This window comes from Chinchilla lanigera, unplaced genomic scaffold (genome assembly GCF_000276665.1).
Source record: "Chinchilla lanigera isolate Chin_1 unplaced genomic scaffold, ChiLan1.0 scaffold00069, whole genome shotgun sequence".
In the NCBI taxonomy this organism is placed as follows: domain Eukaryota; kingdom Metazoa; phylum Chordata; class Mammalia; order Rodentia; family Chinchillidae; genus Chinchilla; species Chinchilla lanigera.
In genome coordinates, this window is record NW_004955470.1 from 3,994,290 (window position 1) to 4,019,244 (window position 24,955).

At 48.8% G+C, this 24,955-nt stretch overlaps 1 protein-coding gene across 13 annotated transcripts in view; it reads right to left on the minus strand.

The window, feature by feature from the left end:
* Positions 1–24,955, minus strand: part of Kansl3 (KAT8 regulatory NSL complex subunit 3) — a 60,563-nt gene that overhangs the window by 18,196 nt on the left and 17,412 nt on the right. For 9 of the 13 annotated variants that reach the window (XR_001237010.1, XR_001237009.1, XM_013522717.1 and 6 more), the window contains 17 exons: positions 16,568–16,658; positions 16,271–16,456; positions 12,163–12,294; positions 11,652–11,768; positions 11,337–11,438; positions 11,159–11,230; positions 9,642–9,716; positions 9,362–9,519; positions 6,826–6,889; positions 6,099–6,299; positions 5,775–5,931; positions 4,400–4,474; positions 3,060–3,227; positions 2,464–2,548; positions 1,955–2,085; positions 872–981; positions 294–516 (listed from right to left, as the gene is read on the minus strand). Coding sequence is in view for 11 of the 13 variants with exons in the window: in XM_013522717.1 (XP_013378171.1) it covers positions 294–516; positions 872–981; positions 1,955–2,085; positions 2,464–2,548; positions 3,060–3,227; positions 4,400–4,474; positions 5,775–5,931; positions 6,099–6,299; positions 6,826–6,889; positions 9,362–9,519; positions 9,642–9,716; positions 11,159–11,230; positions 11,337–11,438; positions 11,652–11,768; positions 12,163–12,294; positions 16,271–16,456; positions 16,568–16,658 (2,147 nt within the window). In the remaining 2 variants the exon portion in view is untranslated. The remainder of the gene's footprint in view (positions 1–293; positions 517–871; positions 982–1,954; positions 2,086–2,463; positions 2,549–3,059; positions 3,228–4,399; positions 4,475–5,774; positions 5,932–6,098; positions 6,300–6,825; positions 6,890–9,361; positions 9,520–9,641; positions 9,717–11,158; positions 11,231–11,336; positions 11,439–11,651; positions 11,769–12,162; positions 12,295–16,270; positions 16,457–16,567; positions 16,659–24,955) is intronic. The other 4 variants (XM_013522719.1, XM_005400679.2, XM_013522716.1 and 1 more) reach the window with 3 other exon arrangements.

Consider the following 24,955-nt stretch of genomic DNA (forward strand, 5'->3'; position numbering starts at 1 on the left):
AGGGAGAGAGGAAGATGAGAATGGGGGTTTTGGTCATGGCCTCCACTCTCTGCCCCAGGAGAACTTTCCCCATGAGACACACCACTCCTCTAGCTGGGCCCTGCACACCCAGTCAGCAACTCCAGAAGGCAGCAGGACAGAGCCTGTACCCCCGCAGCCTCTCTAGGGCTGAGTCCACACAGCTGAACCTGAGGGTGATCCCAGGACATAGAGTTGGGTTCAGACCTCACCCACACAAAATGGGAGTTCCCAGGGGAAGGGATCTGCAGGCCCCATGTTCTCACAAGACTCACCTGAAGCTTGGTTAGAGATCTGAGCCAGGCCAGGAAGGCTGCTTGCCAACTTAGCGAGGCCTCCGTTGGTCAGAAGCTGGTGGATGGCTGTGGGCTTCCCACCAGGGGTGGTGCCCAAGGAGGAGAGAGTGGTGGCCACTGGAATGGTACGGACAAGGGTGCTGGTGCCAGTGGTGATGGCACCCAGGCTCTGCATGGGGGTGGGCAGCTTCACACTGGTGGCCTGTGGGACACACAAGCCCAAGCAGTCAGAAGCTGACATCCAGCAGCAGTGTCCCAGTGTGGAGTGCCCACAGCGAACTGCTGAAGGCTGACACACACAGAGTACCCATCAAGGGCCAGGTCTGCCAGGATCTTGGCATGTATCATCTTTAATCCTCACAACTCGGAGAGAGCTAGTATTATCACCTCATTTTACCAATAAGTAACAGGACACAGAGACCAAGAAACTTGCCCTTTGCCACGCAGTAAGTGATGGACCTTCCCCACTGGCAGCTCTCAGCTGCCTGTCCTCGACCTACTGACTCCAGGCCCTCCACTCTGCCAAAACCAACTGTGCTGCAGAAGTAAGAGCCCACCTGCGCGGCCAGGCCCGAGGAGGGGTTCGTGGGGAGGCCGGAGCTCTTGCCGCTGATATCCTGCAGGCTGAAGCTGAGGCCTTGGAGGAGGCTGCTAGCTGAAGCTGCCCCTAGGAGAGGACACAATGAACATCAGCAAACTGCGCACAGTTCCCCCAGGGCAGCCACATGGTCCAGCCGCACCAGCCCCAGACACCTGGGAGCCCTTGGACAGACACTCCCTGCCCTCAGAAGGGTCACCACCAGCATGACAAGGGGTGCCACAGCAAGAAACATACAGACGCAACCTTGAATTTGCTCTGCACATCTCAGCCTGCTCCAAACTTGGGAGTTCCCACCAGGTGGTCCCACATTCAGGACAGCACTGGGAAAACCCACGAGTGCCTGAATTACACTTCAGAAATCTAAAGTCCCTTCTTTAGTCCAGCAAAGAGAAAGGGTTTTTTAAGGCCACCAGCTTGTAGACACCTGACTCACACTTCATCTGCACACAGTCCCACAGCTGTGGCACAAACAGGGAGTCTTCTTGAAGGAGGGGGAAGTGGTAGTGCCAGTCTGTAGGCTCAGGTGACCACCACCCTGTGCAGGTGGGCTCAGAGAAAATGGGGGACAGGACAGGCAGGAAAGCAGTTCATTTTGCTAGCGACAAGTACAGCAGTGTTTCCAGTTGCGTTGTCAGATGTGTTTAAAACCCCAAATACAACCCAAAACGTGCATCACCCACAAGCTATTTCTCATTCTTAGCCGTATCTCCCTAACCCTATCCCCATGCTGGTGATGGAAGCCAGGACCTGGCACCTGCTAGGCAAGTGCTCAATACCAAGTGACATCGCTAACCCTATTCCCCGTCCTTATAGGAGAGGACACAGCCCCTGAAGACAGGGACATTTGCTCAATACAGATATTAAGATTACGGAATTCCCTCCACCGAAGCTGATTCTGGCTTCCTGTCACTCTCTATGACCACTGACCACCCACATCATGGCCCAACTCCAGGGGCCAACTCCAAGGAGGCTTGTCCAAGACCCCCTGCCAGTAGCAGACCAAGATGATGTGCTGGGGGGATACTGGGTGATAAGATACCTGGGAGGGAGCTGCCAGGAGACGTGGCCACCAAGCGGCTCTGGAGTGTGTGCAGAGCACTGGGAGAGGTGCTGCTGGAGACCCCTGCAGGGGTGGGGCTGGCCGCAACTCCACCTTCAGAAGCATTTGACCTGGAGCAAACAGGAGCTCAGTCACCCAAGGGTCAGCATGCAGCAGACTCTAGCAACACAGGGGAGGGCTGACGAAGGCCCGGCAAGACTCTTAACCCTGGACACAGAGTAGAGCGCGCAGTTTCTCTGACCCATTCCTGAAGCTGGTCTCTGGCCCTAAAAGTCAGGCCTGGAGAACCAGTCCTTACAGCAAGACACTGCAATCTCTACCTAACAGTGAACGTTCAGTGGACCCAAATCAAAGACAAAGGTCCCAATTAAGAGATAGTCATGTTCCCAGGACTGAAGAATCTGGAATCCACCGACTTCCTGAAGCACCAAAGAGCCAGACGGGAGTGAAGGGAAAGCAAGGACCAGACAGCCCAATGGCCGACTCACTTGGCTGTGGTGAGAAGCCCGGTGAGCTCCTTGGTCCCCACGGATGCCTGGCCCAGCGTCATGGTGATGGGCTTTCCTCCCGCAGCTGCAAAACAGAAACCTAAGGTCACAGTCAGTCCTGCTTGGCCCTACCTTTCCACATTCCGTAAACCAGGCTAAGCACAAGATACCGTATTATGAACGGAACCTACAGGAGGGAGAAAGAACAGCCGTGTCAGCCCAAGGGCTGTTGGCGTCACTTCCCTTTCCATTTTTGAAGCTTCCTAGAGTATTTTATCATTCACTGAAGCCAAAAAGAACAAAATACAGTACACAGTGCTAAGTGGGCCTCAGCACCCTTCACACTCCAACTCCTGTCCCTGGAGGTCGCTGCCCCTGTGCCCCCTCGAGTCTCTCACAGAGGTGGCGCCTTCAAGGGCAGCGCTCTGTGCCTGGACAGCCAGACTACTTCTCATAGCCACGAGGCTCACCTTCTGAGCACTTTGTATTTTCCATAATTAAGTCTATTGGTACACGTTAGAGATGCCCAGTGATCACATCCACTAGTGAATCTGTACCTGTACCTGATATATATTAGTTCCTCTATTGAGACTCACCTTCTGGAGCCCCTCCGGCCACATCCCCTTGTGAGATGAGGGACACTTTGATCTTGGGCCGCTTGGAGGCCTTGCTACCAGGAAGAGGGCTGGAGGGGTGGTGCCGCTTCAGCTGGACCCTCAGCTCCTCCTTCTCCACCTCCTCCGCTGGCTCTGAGGAAATGGGAACTAAGACATGGAGTGCACGTGAGCTCCTCCACAGCCAAAAATGACACTGCATAAGGGGACACGAGGGAACTCACTGCACAGCCCCAGCTCAGGCCCCGCTGTGGTGACCCCTTCCATGCCCTTCTCAGGAGATGGTACCACGCCACCTGTCACCCTGACTTAGAGCTACATGGAAGGGGCCTTGTGAAGAGGACGGAAGACACCAACCCTGGCCAGCAGAGGCAATAGCTAGAGCCTCCCCACAGTCCTCCTACGTGCTTGCTACCTTCTGGTCGCAAGCCCTCCCTACGTATTCCTACACTGGTGGCAGTGAACACTGCACAAAGCACTGCAGAGGAGCAGGCCACACAGTGTTGTGCAGGGGTTTTCACACGGCTCTCAGGAATCCCCCCTCCCCTAAAAGCCCAAGGCTGGGGGCCTGCTTGACACACGGAGGCCATGAGGACAAGCAACAGGCCTTCATGGTGGCTCTCAGGAACAGGGTAGCAGTGGCCCCTGTCACAATCTAGTCCCCAGGTCATCTGCGCCAGGGCTATTAGCACTCAGGCTTCTCCCTCCACTGACTCCAACAGACTCATCGTGCACCAAGCCATGCTTGTGAGACTCAAGCTATTCTTCAGCCCCCGCCATTCCCTCCTCTGGATCAGAAGTTCCCCATCCCTATCAGCACAGGCACACAGGGCTGGGAGGTGGGGAGGGGCAGACGAAGGGGCTCCTGGCCTGGGGCCACAGTGAGGGTGTCAACGGCTGAGGGACAACTCCAGGGACAGGTGTGCTGGCTGCAACCAGAGGAGGAAGGTAGGCAGAGAACAGGAGTGACAGGTGTCACACAGAGAAGCAGCTGGTGTGCTTGCAGCTGCCGGGATGGAAACAGAAGAGAGGCAGGGAGAGGACAGACCAGGAAACTCAGGCTCACAGGCAATGGGTACACACAGGAGAAGCAGGGTTGAGAACCACAGCAAGAGAGAGAAAAGCAAAACACTACCAGGAGCAAGCAAAAAGAATGGGGAAAGAGCAGAGACCACTGACTGCGTAAGCAAAAGGAGTTGCCCGAAGAACCAGGAGACAGAATGTGGCAGAAAGAAACTACAGAGGATACAGAACACATGGAGGACAGGCGGGGAGAGGAGCAGAGAGCAGAGGACAGGCAGGAGAGAAGGAGCAATACTCACCAACAAGACAGGAGGTGCCGGGAGGAAGAGCTTTCCTCACCAGCATGTTTTGTTTCAGAAAAGCAGCAAACTGTGCTGGAATGAATCAGAAAGAATTACAGAATCACAGCCAGCCAAGGAGAGGAGGACAGGGGAAAGAGTGAGAAAAAGATGGAAGTGGCCAGCTCTTCCCGAGGTTTCACACTGCCGCGGAGCAAGCAGCTCCATGGAATCTCCATAAACCAAGGACAACACACACGCGCCTCCTGAGCCACCGCCGAGACTCAGTGAACCAGGGCACCAGAGGGCCCATGGCCAGGGCTTTTTACGTGAGCTGCTGGTCCCCACCTGCCCACCACTGCTGCTTCAAACCCAACTCAGCCATCAGCCTTCCAGAACTCCTTGGGTTCGCAACTGTCACACTGCCCAGAGGACTGCAGATGGCTGGCCTGAGTCATCGAATGTCTCAGGGTTACCGCCCACCTACAGCGTGGCTGTGGCCACCATCAGGAACAGCCAGGTCGCAGGATGCCCTCGCAGGGCCTTGACTCCGCCTTCACCCACCACTCACACAGCCGCTCCTGTCAGCACCATTTTTTCAAGCAACCTTACAAGAGGCCTGGGCTCCACTAAAAGCCACACAGGGTAGGCAAGGTCAGCCTCCTCTGCCTGAGGCATCCTCTGCTCAACAGCCAGCTCAGGCTGCTGCCTCTACTCAGGGACTATTCCCAAGAATCTCAAATGCACCTGCTCTTGGACATACCATCAAACACCACTGCCAAAAAGGCGCCCACCTGGATACCAGTGTGTGGGGAACCACTGTTGCTGCGGCTTTCCCCGCCCACCAGATTCTCCCTTTTGTGCAGCTCCCCAAACTAATTCCAGCCATGCAAATGTTTCCCAGTCTCATCTAAAACCTATGTGCAGAGAACCCCGGCCAACTTCCATCATTCCCACCACAGGAAGCTTAACTCTTCAAGAGCAATACAAAGAAAGGACATGAGACCACGCGAGCCCCACTAGAATCTGGTGCGTAGTCTGTCACCCTGCAGGTATGACCTGGAGAGCTCCCTGACCGCAGGTGAGGCTGGCAGAGCTTGCAGCACATGAAGACGCAGCTTCCCACTGAGTGCTATGGAAGAGCTTAGGCCAGCATACATACAGCTCATAAACCCAACTCTCCCTGCACAAGAAAAGCTGTAACTAGGGACCAGAAAGCCCCACTAAGGCACAACCCTTGAGATTCATTTTAACCTAATTCTGCCTGGACAGGAATGGGGGAAAGGCTGCCTCTCACACCTCCCTGGAGAAAGCTGTGGACCAAGTGCTTCCCAACTCTTCACGATATCAACTTCAGAAGCAGAAGCCCTGGGGTGCCCAGGCCAGGAGACTGTACCTTGGGCTTGTTTGTGGGTCAGCACAGCTTCTGTCCGCTGCATGTGCCTCTTCAGCAGCTGAGAGCTCCCAACCTGACTAGACTTCTGGGCAGAGGTCACTGTGGTCACCTTGGTCTTGGGACTGGAGGTGGGGCTGCTGGACACACTGGAGAGATCCTGAGTAGAGGGAGAAGCCAAGAGGTGAGCCAGTGTCATCTGGGCCACCACTGTCCGCGTGTCCTCCAGCACTCCCCTCGTGCAAACTCCCAGGCAGCCCTGGGAAGCCAAGGAACCACAGATGTGGTCCTCATTCCCAGGCCGCGGCCCCTCCCTGCCTGTGGTACCTCTGAGCCCGAGGGCGAGGCAGGCAGCTTGGCGGCTGGGGAAGCAGGCCGACTGCCCCGCTCGGGGACCTCGAAGGGCAGGTCTCTGCGGGACATGTCGCGGGGCTTCTTCTTCTTCTCGGCGTCCTGGTCCCGGGGCTCTGAGCCCACGTGGCCCTCAGTGCGAGTGAGCACACCAGTCAGGAAGTCCACGATTTCATCCTAGAGTCAGAAGGAAGCAAAGCTGTTGAGGCCACCACTGGAGAAGAGGATTCACCCAAAAGCTCAAAGTGTGACCCCACCTCAACTCCAGCCTCCAGAGGTGGCTGGAGATTAGCAGGCGCCATGAGGAGTGCAGTGGACAGGATGTGCCACGACCCGCCTCGCATACCCTTTTGCCTTCTCAGCTCACAACTCTCTCTGTTCCCTTTCTCCTTTTTCCCCTTCTTTGTTTGTAACTCAGGCCCACTGGAGGCCCAGTGGACACTCCTCAGCATCCAGAGCCAGAGGCTGCTGACAGAAAGTCCCAGCCTCAAAGGGGAGAGACGCTGGGTGTGGTGGCGCACACTTGTAATCCCAGTACTTGGGAGGCTGAGGCAGGAGGACTGCAATGAGTTCAAGGCCAGCCTCAGCTACATAGTGAGCTCAAGGCCAGCCTCCATATGGTGTGAGACACTGTCTTCCAAAAAAAGCTGGTCGGCGGGAGAAAGGAGGGTCTAGCTGAAACAGACACAAGACAACTCAGTACCTGAATACATCTGTCCACCATGCTCTGAGTCAACCCTTCTGATTTCTTTTTTGCTTTGCTTATTCTAAGAGGAAAAAAAGAGAAGATGTTTTATTTTTTCAACATAGCAGTCCATGGCATCCTGTGGAAGAATGGATTTGTCATCCACACTGCTTTCGAGGCCTGGGGAGGAGGGTGCAGGCAGGTGATACAACCTTTCTGAGCCTATTTTTACATCTGCAAAAAGTGGAATCCCTGCAAAAAGTTGCAGGGATTAAACTAAACAGCCTGTATAGCTGGGCATGCTCGCACACGCCTACAATCCCAGCACTTAGGAGGCTGAGGTAGAAGATCACCTCAAGTTCAAGGCCAGTCTGGCCTACATAGTAAGTTCAAGACCAACCTGAACTACATGGGGAGTCCCTCTCTGAAAAACAAACACAAAAAACCAACCTATATAAAGAACCAAGCACAGTGCCAGGGACTGCCCACTCTAAAAGTCCCATACTCCTCGCTTAACAGGTGAAGTCCATATGGACTGCTAGGCCCTTACTCAGAGTTCCCCCAATATGGTCCCCACATACTCCAAGGTTACTGCATTAGGAGAAATGGAGGCTCACATGTTAGTATTAAAGGGATATGAAAAAATGACTATAGACAGCTACATTCCCCTCTTTGAAAGCTAGCCTTAAAACTCTGGCTTCTAGCTAGGGGACTGGCAAAAAAAGGTCAGACCTCCACGTTACAGGATGTGGAATAACATTAATAAATCTCTGAATTCTGATCCGCTAATTGACCAGCTGTTAGTCTCTGATCTTGTGGAAGGTATCTGGTAATGCTGGGCATGGTGGCACATGGCTGTAATCCAAGCACTTGGGAGGCGGAGGCAGAAGGGTCCCTGAGCCAGCCTGGGCTACACAGTGAGTTCAAGACCAACCTATACTACAAAGGTAGACCTTGTCTCAGAAAAAAGGTATCTGGTATCTTTCACATTAGCACACAGAGTTGCCTACATTAAACAACTTATCCAAGCTTCTAAGCAAAGAGGTAGAGACTAACCGAGGTCTCCTAATTCTCAGCCAATGCTCTTGTACGATGAGAGTAAGTGAGAATATGTCTACTGACGAGTTTTGCGAAGTGATAGAATTCCTATCTCCCGACTCCCCTCCCTCAGGGCAACACACATTCTTCTCTTGTCAATAAGAATGCCTGAATTACTAAGAAAAACAGTCATGTTTACATGAAAGCATGGCAGTGAGATCCAAAAACTAAACATCAAATTTAAGAAGATACTGATGAATAACCAAAGCCAAGAGGACATCTCCAAAACATCTGCACAGAAAGCTGGAAAGACAGGAGCAGGGACTTGTTTTAAGCTCTGCAGTTAAACATATAGCCAAAATTTAGCTGTAAGATTGAGCGTACAGAAACCCGAGGACAAATAAATGTCATACTCTCATTTTCAGCACATTTCATGAAAACCCAACTCCAGGCCCACATGCCCAGCACCGTGAGCAAGCTGAGTGGCTGTCTCAATGAACAAAGCTACCTTCCTACAGCTCCCCTACATGTATACTCCGAAAGATGCCTAAGGAGCTTCATGCCAGTAACACCTATATTCACATTCATCCTAAGGAATAAAATTTCTAAATTGCCGGCCCCAGTGAAAGTAGACAAAAGGTGTATTTACAAAGTCTCAAAGTATCTTCTCTCCACAAGACAGCTACTAATTACATAGGGAAAAACAGTAATTTCACAGGGGAGAACCTGGCAGAAGTGCCCTTAACCACGTGGTCAGGGTGCTATCCATAGCAAGAAGACAGCTCAGTGGCAGACGTTACCAACGGGAGGCACCCAGCAGCACACCACTGAGGCCTTCCTGTCAAAAAGGCGTATCTTGATGTAACCAGAATAAATGTCAAAAACTTACACTGAAAGACAGCCTACAAAGCAACTGAACTGTAATTAAAAAATGTCACAGTCATGAGAGACAGAGACAGACTGTGGAACTGTATAAATTACAGGAGACTAAGGAGACGTGCTAATGAGGGGCAATGTGTGATCCTGGGTTGGATCAGGGTCAGAAAAGGATACTATTACGGAGACAATGGATGAAATCTGAGTCTGCAGATGTGATAATGCTGTCATAGCAGTGGTATTCTCCTATTCTGGGAATTATACTTCAGTTATATAAGAGGCCAACAGGGGAAATCTAGGTGAAAGGTACATGGGACTCTGTACCTAATTTTACCACCTTTTATAAATTTGAAATAAAAAAAATTTTTTTTCTGTCTTTTTGAGGCAGGGTCTTGCTATGCAGTTCAGGATGGCCTTGAGCTCACTTTGTAGCCCAGGTTGGTCTCGAACTCACAATGATCCTCCTGCCTCAGCCTCCCAAGCGCTGGGATTAAAGGCCTGCACCACCATGCCCGGCTAAAATTGTTTAAAAATATTAATGCTACTTCTAGTAGCACCAGAGTGGTGTAACTACACTGCCCCTCCAGACCCTGTTTCTAATAATGCCATGCGCTCTGAGCAGCTCTAGGGACCTGCCCACCTGAGGTTATCGTCAGCTCCTCCGACCACCACCAAGCTGTTCTCCGCGCGTATCTTTTCCCGGAAGTCCTCCATAGCTTCCGGGTGACACTGCAGAGAGTTCTGACCAATGACAAAGAGGACCGGAGTCTTCATGTCTAAGAGGGGATCATCCACATCCTGAAAGAGGGACAGGCTTAGATTCAGCCCGCTAATCCTTGCAGAGCACCGGCCCCAGGCAGGGCACTGCCCCCTGCCCCCGGCTGTCCCAGGTCCAGCATGCAATTTCACCTCGCTCTTACCCCTCGAGGGCCATCCACTGTAAGGAGAGGAAACCCAAGGCAGACGACAGCCGTGACATACTCCATCACTGACACCTGTAAATAATGGCACTGTCTGTCTCTCTGTCTGACTTCACTGCACCTCAGCCTGCCCACAATCCAGATGTGGTTCAGATCCACCAGCCAGTCCCCCTTACCCTGCCTTTGTGCTGATCCCAGGGGAGTCAGCCACGAAGGCAGAGAAAGATCATGGAACACAAGGTGCCCGGTCTTACAAGCAGCCACTCCTCAGCCCTTCAGCTGAGGCGCTGAAAGGACCACAGAGATGGCTGAACCATAGGACCGGGGTTTAACACTTCACCCCAGCAGCCCCTATACTACAGGGCTCCTGCTCTGTTTCTCTCAGTACTAAGATAAATCAAGAGAACACACAAATTGTTGGGCTGGGGACACAGCTAAGTGGTAGAGGAGAGTTCGTTGGCTCAATCCCAACACCACAAAAAACAAAGAGAACACAAATGTTGCCATTTTCCTTTACTGAACTCATGACCTTGCGCTTGCCGGGCAGGCGCTGTGCTGCTGAGCTAAATCCCCAGCCCCACCATTTTCCTTTAAGTGGAGAAAATCTCACTCTGCTGGGCTTTGGAATAGCTCCCAGACACCCCAGATCTCTCACAGCAGTCAGTGACAGGTTCTGCTGTCCCTGGGCCTGTACAGGGGGTATGATCAGACGCCTTCCCACTACTCTAGGGATCACACTTGGTAGAAGAAAGAGGTTTTGGACATGTCAAGGGCACACTAACTGGCAGACGTAAGAAGCTAAGATAATAAAGAACAAGTCCCGCTGGTCTTATAAAGGGACCAAACTTAAGTATAACATCAAATGCCAGAGCTATTAATTAGTGCCTGCTGGAATTATTAATAAGGTGGGAGAATACTGGTACTCATGTTTGGAGACATATACAAATGAGATAATATGGCATTTCAATCTTTATTCAAAATAACCTGTGGGATAAACCGGGAGCCGTCTATAATCCCAGCACTTGGGAGGCTGACGCAAGAGGATCATGAGCTGGAAGATAGCCTGGGCTACACAGAGACAGCTTGCCTGAAAGGAGGGGAGGGGAGGGAAGGGGAGAAGAGAACTGAACTGAACCAAACCTGGGGGAGAAAGAGACTGGGTAGGGTTAAGACGAGCCTGGCTCTGAGCTGATGGCAGGGCTGGGTGAAAGGTCCAAGAGTTTACTTCCCCTGCTTTTGTTTCTCCTTACAATAGTCTACAATAAAGTTAAAGAACTAAAGCTTTCGAAAGTATGATATACACTGTATTAACTATCATTATTCTGGTTATGAAATTTTGTTTTACTCTTTCAAAAAAAAAAAAAACCAGAAAACTAAAGCTTGTCTTCCACAGTTTAAAATACAACACCAAAGGATCCCTCGCAGCAACTAGCAGCAATGGCAGCATTATACCGAGACAACTTCTAATTTGTTAGTGAAATTGGGAACTTCCTCCTGATGAGAAGGAAATTACTTACGTGACAGGCCACCAGAGCTCCCGTGTTCCAGCCAATCAAGATAACTGGTTTATGTGGAAAATGGCTGTGAATCTTTTTGGGAAAAGAAAGAACACTGTTAAGACAGGAGGCCCCAGACAAGGACAGACCAGGCCCAGAATGCTGGGTGCGCCACAGGGCTCCAAGCAGGGCACCTCACCTCCAGCACTTTGCTCCGCACTGCCCCGATCATGTGCTCCAGACACTGCAGCACACCCACCCCGCTGCCGCTGTTCAGCAGGTGGGTGGCCACGGGGATGACCTAGAAGAGACAAGGACACCCAGCCCGCACAGGTGAGCTCCGCACCTTCTCAGCTCTGCCCGACCAACCCCAGCTCTCCAGCCCTGGATAAGCACAACCAAAACACACACAAACAGGGTTGGGGGCTGCGCCACACACGAGTTCACCCATCTGACTCCTCTCCAAGTTTCTTCTCCATCCTCCCACCCAGGGTTTCCTCAGCACCGCACGTACCTTGCCTAAGCAGGAGAGCTGAGACTGCCAAAAGCGGTGGCGGCGTGAGGTGGGGAACATGGAGCTGGAGGGGCCTGAAGAGGCGATGAGAATCAGAGGAGAGCCCGGGAGTTTGCTCTGAGGGAGAGAAGGCCACCTGAGAGCCAGTGAGGGAGAGGCGCCCAGCACCCCTCAGTACTCCACGGCTACGAAGCTATAGGAAGCTCTACAAAAACTAAGTTACTGCCAGGCATGGTGGCCCACGCCTGCAATCCCAGTGACTTGGGAGCCTGGGGCAGCGTGGGCAATGCAGCAAGACCCTGTCTCAAATAAAGTTTTAAAAAGTACAGAGGCTGAGGATGTAGCTCAGTGCTCCCTGGGTTCAATCCTCAGTATCACTAAACAAAAACAAACTAACAAACAAGAACAAGTTATTAATGAAGAAAGTTACATAAGCCATGTATCATCCCCCTGCCAGGGTTGACTGCAACCATTTCATGTGTCACTGTCAAGCCCAAGCCACCCAACTTACTGGTTTGTTATGAGAAAGGACACCCACAGCAGGGTCCCATGGCCTCTTCAGGAGGAGAGACAAGGCCTCCGCTCCTGCAGCCCCAGACTTCGTGTTGGATGACACGAGCATGCGGTCAATCAAGGTCGGGATCTAGAGATGGGGAGAAGTACAGATGAGTCCTGCCCAGTCTCCAGCAGTCAGCAGGAGGACAGGCTCCACCAGGCCTCCCACCACGGCTTCCCTGGGAGCAGAGGTGTAATCTGGTGATGGGTGGCGGGGCTTAAGCTTATTCCCTCCTTTATCCAAACAATTCCACTTCCAAGAACCTCCCCTAAGAAAATATACCAAAAATCCATGCACAAGGGTAAGGAAAGCTATGCACAGACAAATTCGCTAGCAGTAAAAATAAAAAATGGAAACAATCTAAGTGTACATATAAGGGAGTGGTTAAGTGAATTATCCATCTTTTTGGGTATCTTCAAATATTCAAAAAATTTGCATAACACATAGAAATAATTTTAGCTGTGCATGGTGGCACATGCCTATAATCCCAGCATTTAAAAGGCTGAGGCAGGAGGATCACCATGAGTTAGAGGCCACCTTCAGCTACATAGCCAATTCAAGGGCAGCCTGGACTACATAGCGAGAGCCTATCTCAAAAAAACAAAAAAGTAATTTTGCTAAACGTTGAAAAGAAAACAGAAAAATTTTACCTGCACTCAGAAAACACGATAGAATATGCTAAAATGTTTATATAATAATCTCTGTGGAGTTATGGGTCTTTTTCATCTATAGACTTCTCAGTGAACACCAGCTGATAGTATAATTTTTAAACATCTGCATTTTCTTCTAGAATATAGCCTTCAAGCCGTGGTATACTCATGTACCTGTTGTGTCAAAAAAACATATCCCACTGTACTGTGAGTATTGTGATTTATACCATATCCTGTTTCTTACTATTCCCCAAAATGCGACCTCACAGATGTGTAAATACAAGTTTCAGATATGCTGATGCTTACACTATGAGGAAATATCTCTGTAACTTCTATACCTCCCAAGGTGACTGGGAAAGAAGGGTTTTACATGTTAGAGATGGTTTTCAGAAAAGCAAACAACCAAAAAAAGTTTTGAGAGATTGAAGAATAAAAAGTGCTATGGTTTGGGAAGCAGGTTATAAAACTTCAAAGGTAGCAGCTGGTAAATTGCTCCTAATTTAAAGACTAGGGTCTGGGGGTGTAGCTCAGTGGTAGAGTGCTTGCCTGGCATGCTCAAGGCCCTTGGTTCAAGCCCTAGCACCACAAAAGAGAGACGGGGAGAGGAGGAGGGAGAATGACGAAGAGGAGGAAGGTAGAGAGAAGGAGGGAAGAAGAAGGGAGGGAGGAGGGGGAAGAGGGAAAGGACAGGGAGGGGGGGGGGAGGGAGAGAATTAGGGAGGGAAGAAGAAGGAGGGGGGAGGAGGAGGAAAGAGGGAGAAGGGAGGGGGAGGAGAGGGGGAGGAGGGAGGAACTAAAAGGAAACTTTCCATGTGAGAAATTAGGGAATTATAACCATGAAACTGTTTCAGTTAACTCAGGAAAAGAATGTCTATGCAACAGCTGCTGTCACAAGGCACCAGAGGAATTTCACCAACAAGGAGCGAGGAAGACACACACGGGTCAACACAGGAGAAACAGAAGCCCCCAGTGCTGATCAACCATCCCACAGAAAAGGGGAGGTTACAGGGCAATTCTCATCTGAAGACGGAGCATGCGAAAATCTCTTTAGAACAGGCAGGATGTCAACAGCAGATGAGAGACAAGCGAGAGACGACATCTGGGGCTCATTCCAGGCACAGGCAGACTGAAGTTGAAGATGTGAGCAAGGAAGCAGGAAGTAAGGCTGGTAACAAAGGCTACAGCTAAACTGCAAAGGCTCTCCACCCCAACCTGGCCATTCTCTGTAACTCCCTGTCTGAGTTATTCTACACTTATAAGGCAGTAACACTGAGGAGAGTTGACTTAAAAACCTTTATCTGGCAGCCAGGTATGCAGGAGAAACCAAAGGGCCTTGAAACTCACTTTCTGTCAACACAGATTAATCAATAACTGACTTATCCTCTCAGTGCTCGGAAGGGCAAGTTCCCTGGCTTTTCCAGTGCTATATTCACTCTCAACACACGATTCAGAGGCTGGTTGTGTGTGGTCTCTACTCTGCTTGTAATGGAGCTCACGGTCAAAGTACCTAGGCCAACGGCATGATCCCATCCAGCTGCGTCTAACACCCAGCAGGTACTTTAAATGCGAAATAACCCTGTAATCACTTATATCCTCTGGGAAATACCAAAGCGTCCGCTGTGCCTCTAAACACAGTCATGGTGTCAGTAACCACGTGGAGAGCACAGCCCAGTGTGGACAGCGCCCTGGTCTGAGGCCCATGCGATGGCACCTGGTGGAATGTGCACCTCCCACCTGACCTGCACTGTGGCCCAGCAGCATGGCCACGCAGTCCCCACTGTGCACACCTGTGCAGTCTCTAAAAGTGCCTGTCACGTTCAAAATAGCTGATGCTACCTCATTCCTGGGAGACACAGCCAGTCGGTAATTTACATGATGAAGGAGCGCGGACTGTCTACAAACAGGGCGAAACCAAATCATGCTGGCCAGAGCAAGCAAGGCAGAGCCGTGAGAGAGCTGAGGACACCAGTGCATGCCCCAGGCCCCACCAGAAGTCACCCCCCAGGACAGGAGCTCCAAGGCTGTGCCATTAGTGCAGGGACAGTAATAGGGAGAACAGACGTACAGACGCTCACAACACTCAGAGCCACGGCTCTGCCAAGGGCTCACTCTGTCCCCACCCCCTGCCTGTGCCTACGCCTGCCCGCCACTCACTCCCAGGCCAGGGTCCTTGCTGTGGAGGAACTTCTCACTTATCTCAGTCTCCACTGGAAAATGAACTCCAGCAGAGCAGGAACAGTTGTTTATTCCCCCTTAGGCCTGATGCATCGTTAGCACAAAATAATTAGCGGAAAAGAAAGTGGAAGGTCAAACTCCCTACCATGTACATCATTAATGTATGTAGTCCTGAGCTTCATTTCAGCACTAAAGCAGCCTTCTTCAGCTTTCTAGCAAACACATCATCCTGCAACTTAACAGGTTAAGAAATAGAGTCTGAAAGTGCTATGGCTAGAGACAGACAACTTATAGCAGCCAGATGGGTCAGCAGCCTGCAAGAGAAAGAAAGCCTGTGGGAGTGAGAAGACACACTGGAGATGAGCATTTTCCTGGCAGGCCCTCAGTTCAATCCCTAGCATCCCTAGCAAAAAAGAAAGTTTAAAAAAAAAGTCAAGGATTGAATTAATTCAAGTTGCCTGAGGCCGTTTTTGTACTGGAACAAAATACATCCATACTTCAAGAACCTATGAGAGTATCACATAAACATCCTTAACAGTCACTACAGACTTACTCTGCATTTTGCACCAAGCACTCTATTTTGATTCACCCTCTCCATCCTTCCAGGAACTGCAGACAGGGTTGTGACCAGGTGCTTTGGAGATGAGGAAACCCAGGCACTCATCTGAGTTCAAGCCACAGCAGAGCGGCCAGGTGATCACCTGCCTCCAGAACCTGCTCTCTACCACAGAGGACAGGCCAATGTGGTTACCGACTGCACAATAAGCCAGCATCGCCAAGAAAACGAGTTTAACTCTGCTGTCTCAGTCAGCAAGCAGGGCTGCGTGATGACACCTGTAATAAGTACTGCTATCCAAGCATCGCTACCTAAGGCTCCACAACACCTCCTGGCTCTGTAATCGCCTGGCCCTCTAGCTGCACTCCCCTCTGCTGAACCTTCATCTCCTCCATGACATTTCAAGTCCACAAGTACTTAAACCAGGAGCTGCAAGGCTGCAGAAGGTAAAAGTGTATTCTGGTGTTCAGGCCTCAAACCTCATGCAGGCTGATAAGGCTGAAGACACTGACACCAGACGCAAACATAGAACTCTACTGTCTTCTATTTCCAGTGGCAAACCTGTTCGCTTCGGGCCTGCCCTCCCAGCTGACCAGGTAACAACCTCACCCAACCCCACGTCCTGAGCCCACAGGAGCGGCTGGCTGCCTACAGGACAGGTTGCCGTCAAGCACAGCCTTACCTTCCCTTTTAACGTCTGCAGAGCATCCAGGTAGGCAGCCAGCATGGGCAGACTCAGGGTCTCCACGAGGGTAGTGTGCAGCCACTGGGTCAGCTTGGTGTCCCAGCTCACACTCGCCAACGCCTGCCGCACCCTCCTCGCACACTTGTCCACGGCAACACGGCGCAGCACTGGCTCATTACAAGCCTGCAAGGAGCAAAGGGAAGGAACAAAAAAGTTCCCCGTGGGGGGCACAAATCAGTCGGCCACTGAGGTTGCACTAGGCAGAGCCCACGCGGGCAGATTCTGGTGTCTTACCCCTTCATTGGCCAAGCGGGCAAGCCGGTCAGACTGCAGGGCTTTGAGGATCTTGTTGAATAGCTTGTTCTGGGCCATTGTCCAGCCAGTCCTATAATGGAAACTCTGAGGAATTAAGGTCAAACCCTGGGGACATGTGCCATGTGTACACCACATAAAGAAGACTCTGCCATGTGTTCTGTGTCTGTTATGAAAGACTGCAATGTGAGCCCGCTCAGTCTAAGACCACTGACCTCAAATGTAAGACTCAGACCCTGTCCCAATCCTGCCAAAGGATCACCACGGCGTACGCTTGCATGAAGCATACACACTACAAGTCAAGACCCGCTGTGAATGAAGTCATTTAGCAGAGCTAATTATTTATGTAGTAGCTAAAATAATCGTATTAGTAAACGAAGCAACAGCATAGACATATTTGAATTTCATAAGTTTTATATTTCATATAAAGGGGGCATGAATTATAAGGTTTTTAATGTACTGAAACCTCAGACAAAGGTTAAGCGTTCTATTTAGAGTAGATCCAAGACAAAAATCTAGAAGAAATACAACAGATGAAGTAGCTGTTTTCCTGTGCCCCAATATTTCACTCCCTACTAATTTCTCTCCCTTTTAAATGTTTTTCCTCTGTCACAGTCAGCAAATTTTTATGTTCCATGTCAGCTAATATTTTATCATCCCAGCATATGACACCAGCATACACATCTACTTTGCTTATGGTCAGCTTTGTGGCCTTCACGAACTTAGCTTTACTTCTGCTCTGAGATCTCTAAACTGAACTGTCCTCACCCCTGGCACCCAGCCCAGCAGCACGGGTCTTAATGTTCCCCTTACCTGACTCCCAGCATGCCTAATAACTCTTTAACACTCTAACTTGGATATAATCTCCCTGAAGATACAAAGACAATAGAAAACACTCAAATTCATACTGGTTTACCACTCTCCCTGCCACTAAAAAGAGAAGAAAAAAGCTGGTGATTAAATTATTTTTAAAAATACAAATGGACTGCCTGAGTTTGATTCCTGGTACCAGAAAAACAAAACAAAATGAACAAAAAAACCCACACACACGGAAAACAAATGGATGCTAGCGCAAAAGTGACAGATTGAGGTAGCATAGCATTTCACATCAGGGATAAAGTTGCCAAGCAGGGCTGAGACAACCACCAGTCAACTGAAAAACAGAAAATCTGGGTCCCTACATACCATTCTTCACACCAAAATAAATTTCAGATGGAATAAAAACCTAAACACTGAAGCAAAAACTACCAAAGTTACAGAAAAAAAATAGTGCTATCACTAACCCTACCTACCTACGTATGTACGTATCTTTGAATAAGGTGACCCCCAAACCTAGAGGACATAGAGGAACAGAGATAATTTAACTACATAAACATTTCAAACCTCTGTACAAAGAAAGTACCAAAAGTCTGAACATAGTGGGAAGATAACTGCACTGCATTAAGACAGAAAGAGGCTCTAAAAAACTAGTACGAAAGAAAAAATATTCAAAGGGCAAAGAACATAAAAAGGCCGATCACAGGAAAGTATAGTCAACCCACTTCAAAATAATGCAAATTAAAATAAAACATTATTTTTCACATATCAGGTAAAAATTCAGTTTAATAGTACTGTGTTTTGAGGGTATAAGTTAACAAAGCCTTCAGTAGTCTGTTGACGGCAATATAAATCAGACCTTCATAATGTCCCGAGAGAATCCCTGGGAAGTTAGTCCAAACCCTCGTCAGCCATGTTACCCGCTGCTCAGCCCTTCCTCCTCCCACCTGAGACAGGCTGTGCGGCCCCGCCCCTCAGACCCCATCATCGTGCTCATTCTCCCTCCCTCTGCCCCCATCTCTCAGCGACCCCACCTCATCCACGGCACCTCCGCTCCCCACTCACACACACCCTGGCCAGGGTCCTGCACAGACAGGGCCCTTCCTATGTATTCCCCAGCTCAAAGCACGGCTCCCTCCTCTCCTACCCCCGCCTTCTACTGTGGCTTCTTCTCTGACCCTGACAAGCTGCGATGCCCCATCACTCCCGGTATCGCCACCTCCACGATGCTGAGACTTTCATCAGTTTTAAGCGCTACTTCCCCAGTACATAAAACAGAGCCTGGCACAGTGGCAAGTTGAACATCTGAACATTGCGTGCCCTCCATTCCCTGATAATGTTACATCTCCAGCCCTTTTTATTTTTGAGACAAGGTTCTCCCTAAGGTGCCCAGGAAGGCCTTTACCTTGCGATCCTTTGCCTCAGCCTCCCAAGTGTCTGGGATTACAGGTGTGTACCACCAACATGATTTATGCTTGGAGATCACCATACCAAGGTGGTCAAATTTCAAGAAAGCTGCTTGAAAGGATGTCCTCAGTCAGTTTCTTGTACTTCACAACAGACCAAATCCTTCCCTCACAGCCCACCCCACAGTGGACCTATTTCTACAGACCAAGGCTGCAGGAACACAGGACCATGCCCCAGTGAGCATGCAGATGGGGACAAATTATCCTAGTACCTCATTCTGTACCACTATCCTAATACCCCTGGGGCAAGCAAGTCTCCACTAAAAGGGAAGAAAATAATAGTTTGAGTTCTTTTCCTTCTGTAAAATCAAATCTCCACCTCCCACCTCTCTAGTTTTCTAACTTACCATAGAACCCTAGCCAGGAACCAGGACTGTACCTGGCTGTGTGCTGAGTTCCCTTGTCTACAAAATGCACACAGACTAGATGACACCTAAATTCCTTAAAACTTCAGGTTAGCTATGATCATTGATACAACAGCAGCTGAAAACCACAATCAGAAAGAAAGCCCGATGCTTCTTCAAAAGTACTTTCTACTTATCTCCAAAGCTTTCTTTGGTTAGCTAAACCTCTTCTTAACTCCTAAGCTGCTCACCTTGCCTTCCCCTCCCCTCCCTTTCCTTTTCTTTAGCAGTACTGGGACTAAACCCAGAGCCTTTCCCCTAAAGTACTTCCCCCGTCCTTTTTAATTTTTTATTTCAAGACAGGGTCTCACTAAATCAATAAGCTGCCCAGCTGGGCTTGAACTTGCATTCCTCCTGCCTCAGCCTCCAAGAGTGCTAAGATCACAGTCAAGCACCACTACACTCGCTAAAGCCACTCTCTTTTACAATCTTGGGGCCAGTGCTAGAAGCAGTCTGGTTTTTTTTAGAAGCAGTCTTAAGTTTCCGGGGACTGTCCTTTCTCTTCTCTTTCCCTCGATCTCCTGGCTTAATTCTTGTTACCTCATCAGATTCCAGTCTGTCTGGCTATGGTTCATAATCAGAGATTCTGGGCTTGGGACGTGGGGAGTGAAAGCTCCAACTCTGTGCTGGAATCAGGACTCTTGAGACCAGGAATCTTGCTGAGACCAGCAGCTCAGGCCCACTGCTGTGCAATCCCATCCTCCTTCCCACACTGAAAGGCACAGCACGCTCACAAGAACACCACCTCTTCTGCACGCTGCTTCTCAGGAGGATGTGAGGACTGGGTGGAGGCGGGAAGAACAGATGTGCACAGAGTGTGAACAGCTCTCTGGGCAGCGGTGGGTATCATCTCCATGCTAATACTTCTTTGTTTTTAATGGCTGGTTAGGTTCTTGTCCATTCTGGGGCATTCTGGTTATGTTTCTTTTATTGCTATTTATTTTGTTTGCTCTTTTGGGTCTCACTATGTTGCCCAGATTGGTCTTGAACTCCTGGGGTCAAGTAGCCGGGACTCCAGGCACACGCCACCATGGCCAGATTTACTGCTATTCATTACTCCTTCTATCCGTTGCAGTGAGCATCCGCCACCGTTCACACTTCACACTCATACCCCTCCACCTTCATATGCTGCGGCCACTCCTCTGTACGAGAAATGTCATCAAATGGAAATGAAAGGCCAAAAGCTATCTGTGTTTCAGTTTCTAAATTTCAACTTCTGGGAAAATAGTGTAATTGGATCACAGCCTTACTCCTGTAATAATGCTCCTTTATAACCAACCAGGTTGAGCAATGAATACAATTTCCGTACGGTAACAATGTCTGGAACTTTCTTAAAACCTATGAATCATTACAAACCTTAGCTCCTAGAATAGAGGACAAGGTATAATTGATTTATGAAGGCCCAACAGCATTTCCAAAATTATCTTGGTCTTTATTATATAACAGGATATTTTTCCTATTTGTGTTTCTTAATGTATACTTATTCTGAAACCTAAAATGATGACAGCAAGAAAAATGATGTGCAAAAGGGGAGGAGGGTTAGAAAGTTATTTAAAAATTACCACCATACACCAACAACAGGTGAAATTACACTTAAAACCATAACGTCTAGAGTCTAAAGTCCCAGAAAAAGTTCTTAGGATTGCTGCTGGACATATAACAAAGTGACCCCAAGAACTGAAACATGTTCTCTATATTTGGTCAACTTCGTGGGAGGCTGGAAAATTAAGTGGGCAGAAAAAAATGATCTAACCCAAGATTAAGATAAAGAGCATGCAAAAGATATAATTACAGAAAAACTTAAACACAGGAGACTGAATCTTAAACACAAGTCTAAACAGTCAACGAGCTGATGGGAACTGTGGTGTGCCAACTCCCCTCACCCCATCTATTCAATTTTCAGGGGTGCAAAAAAGCCTTTTCTTCATTTCTGACATGAGATCAGATAATCTTTTGGTTTCCACACTCTGACTGAACCTGAATGATATGCTGACCTCTGATTCATCCTATTCAAAGCACCCAAAACAGTATACTGGTCCTAGAAAAATAAGGTTATCAGTATTTCCCTGATATTGTTTTAGGAGAGTAATTCAACATTAAAATGTCTGAAAGATTTTATTTTTTAAGCTGAAAGCCCAACAAAGAGAGACAAAGAACATCAGAGAAACTGAATAGATTGTCACACTAATGAGAAAGGAAGCAATGAAGGAAGAGAAAAGAAAATGGGGCCAGGAAGGGAGAGAAAATAATTCAAATATCTTGAACATAGAATTTCAAATATCCAGCCTAAGATTTCTATGTATATTTATACAATAATGAGATGTATAAATAGAGACTAAGTTCAGAAAAGGAGAATGAGGTTTTTTATGGCTAGAATTCAAAAGTCCCACAGCCTGCTTTCCCATATTGGCTTCCACTGAAATGCTGGCGAGATCTCAAAATTCATGGGAGCAAACGCTGAGAGGTATCATGTGTAAGGAGTATTTTGTTCCATATTTTTCAAAAGTTGTGCACTTAATGAAATTTGCCATTGGACAAATATAGTACCTGGAGAAAAAGGAGGGGGAAAAACAAGCTGGCCCAGCATCCTCAGGACTACATTACTGTGCAATCAAATACGAATCGTTTTCAAAGGCCCTCCAAGTCACAAAACTGGCACACAGACACAAGAACACGACCCAAACCCAGCCAGCTAAAACGATTCTCTTTTTCGAGATGGAGTCTTGCTACGTTGCCCAGGCTGGTCTCAAACTCCTGGGGTCCAGTAATCCTACTACCACACGGCCCCCCAAGAACTAGAACTAAAGGCCTGCATCACCATGCCAGCTCCAGGCAGCTAACATCTATAAGAGACCAGTAAGGAAATAAATTAGGCCTTGTGGACCATGGAATCTGCTACAACCATTTAACTCTGTGGGTGTAGTGCAAAAGCAATCAAGGGCAATATCTAATGAGCGGGTGGGTCTGTACTATGCTAATAAATTTTATTTATGGACACTGAAATTTGAATTTGGCTGGGGACAGCGGTCTATGCTTGTAATTCCAGCACTCAGGCAAGATTCTGAGTTTGAGTCAGCCTAGGCTATGTAAAGAAACCCTGGGTCTCAAAAAAAATTAAATTTCTTAAATTTCAAGTTTATTAAATGCTGTCTATCCTCCTTTTGATTTTTTTGCAACCACTTAAAAGCATAAAACCCATTCATGGCTCATGGGCCATACAAAAAAGCAATGGGGATTGGAGATTTAGCTCAGTGGCGCAGCACCTGCCTGGCAAGTGCGAGGTCCTGACTTCGATTTCTGGTACCCACCCCCAAAAAGCCCTACAAGCAATGGGCAGATTGGACCTGCTTGAAAACTGCTGATCTAGACAATACATCCAGCAAAGAAAGATTTAAACTATTTCACGGCAGCTATTACTAAAGAAAGCCAGAGTCAGCCAGGGGGCAGGGGTATCATTCTCTACACAGTACACACAATTACCTGAAGACAGTTTCCACAAAAAACTCAACAGAGTAGAAAGAGCCCCAACAAAGAAATTGTTTCTGACTCCACAGATAAAAAACAAGCACTAAGCCCGCTGTGGTTGGGCACGCCTGTCATCCCAGCACTGGGGTGAGGAGGATTTCTGAGAACTCGAGGCCAGCCTGGGTTACAAAGTGAGTTCAAGGCCAGCCTGGGCTACAAAGTGAGTTCGAGACTAGCCTGAACTGCATAGTGAAACCGTGTCTCAAGAAGACGAAGAACAAAACACAAAAAATAATCACTACACTCTCTGGAGACAAAAAGCTAGAGTTCTAGCACACTGGGTAGGCATAGTGCCTGGTTCTCCATGTTCTCCATGCAGGAAACTAATTTTACATGACTTTATACAGGAAAAAAAGAAACAGCTATTTCACAATCAAGTCAAGGCAGAGAACAGCAACTAGATTAATTACAATCAGAGTGCAAACTCCACAGGCCAGATTCAGGGACAGGGTCATAACACGGTGACCTCTGAAGCTGAAGCTAATGAGGATCATTAAGGAATGGAATTAGTGTGTGCAAAAGTGAGCTGCCTGAAGAGACAATTTCAGAGCCCGCTGCTGCTCAGAGAAGGGCGCCTCCAAAAGCTTATCAGACACTAAAAAACAAATCATCTGAAATAACAGTTTACTGCACAATAAGTGAATCCTAACAATCTGTGGCAACACCCTAACAGAACGATGGAGGCCCATGGAGACTGGAGAAAGACAAACCGAAGCATAGAATCTATACTGTTTCTCTGAAGGCAGGGCTTGCCTGGAGCCGGGCGGGCCACATCCAGCCTCAGGGCGGCTTCCCGATTCTTTACCGGAAACAGATGTGCTTGGCCAGGTTGCCCCACTGTACTGTGCTACATAGCTTTCTCTCTTCTTGGAAATCAACAAACTGGCTGTTCCTACATATTAGGTCTCTCATGATTTAAAACCTCTTAAGTACAAGCAGGGGTAAACTGATAAAAAAATGCCCTGGAGTTTTGCCACCCACTCTGTGAAATTATAGGTAGGGCCAGGCATAGGCAACACCACAGAGGGACACAACCACTGAAGCCCCCTCTTGTCCAACCACCACGAAAACTGGCCTTCCTTGCTTTATACTGTCCTCACAGCAAGGGTACAGCACTCAAGAACACAGGGCCTGGGGTCAGATGGCTCAGTTTGAACAAATTTCTCCTCCACAGCTTCCTAACAAAGGTTTCCTTGGGCTCCTGGCCTGTTTCTTCATCTTGTAACGCAGAAGTGGAGGAAGACTACATCTGCAGGGCCGCTGAAGGATTAAACAAGGGAGTGCATATGAAGCAGAGGGCACCACGTCTGGTCCCCAGAAAACAAAGCGCAGCAGCTTATTTTTGTTATTACCATTGTTATATTCTTTATTATTACTGATTCTAACAGATGGGAAACCCTTTGGCTAAATTCACCCACTGGCAGTATTTTAGAAGCTGATCTCTATAGCAGCCACTTCTGCCTCACCGGGAGTTCTGGAGGTCACATCCCATCCTTGGGGTACTGCACTAATTTCAACTCAAGACCCCCACCAAATGCACAAGTTCTTCAACCAAGGTGCAATTGCTCCTCCTTCCATAGCTGCTGTTCGGCCCAAACAGGCACACCTGCTCAGTTACCCCGACTTCCACGCAGCCTCACACCCACACCCACAGCCTCAAAATTTCCTACTCTTCTCTCTAGCTCCTTCTCCTAGCTCTCTCTCCTTCACTACTGTGAGAGTTTTCCAACAGTATGGCAAGTCTGTCACCTACTATGGTAATTCCTAGGCAGGGAATAGTCTACACACATATGATACATGAAGGTAGAGAGCTGCTGGAAAAATGAAAATTAAAATCCACAACAAGATGCTGCTTTACATGCAGTAGAATGGTGACGATGACAATGACAACAAAGACAAGTGAAGGAAAGGGATGGAAAAATTGTGATTCTCATATACCACTGGTAGGAATGTGAAATAGCACAGCCACTTTGGAAAGTAGTCTGGTCGTTCCTCAAAAATTAAATGGAGCCAGGCGTGGTGACACACGCCTGTAATCCCAGCACTCGGGAGGTTGAGGCAGGAGCATCTTTGCGAGTTCGAGACCAGCCTGGGTTACAAAGTGAGCTCAAGGCCAACCTAAACTGCATAGCGAGACCCTGTCTCAAAAAGACCAAAAA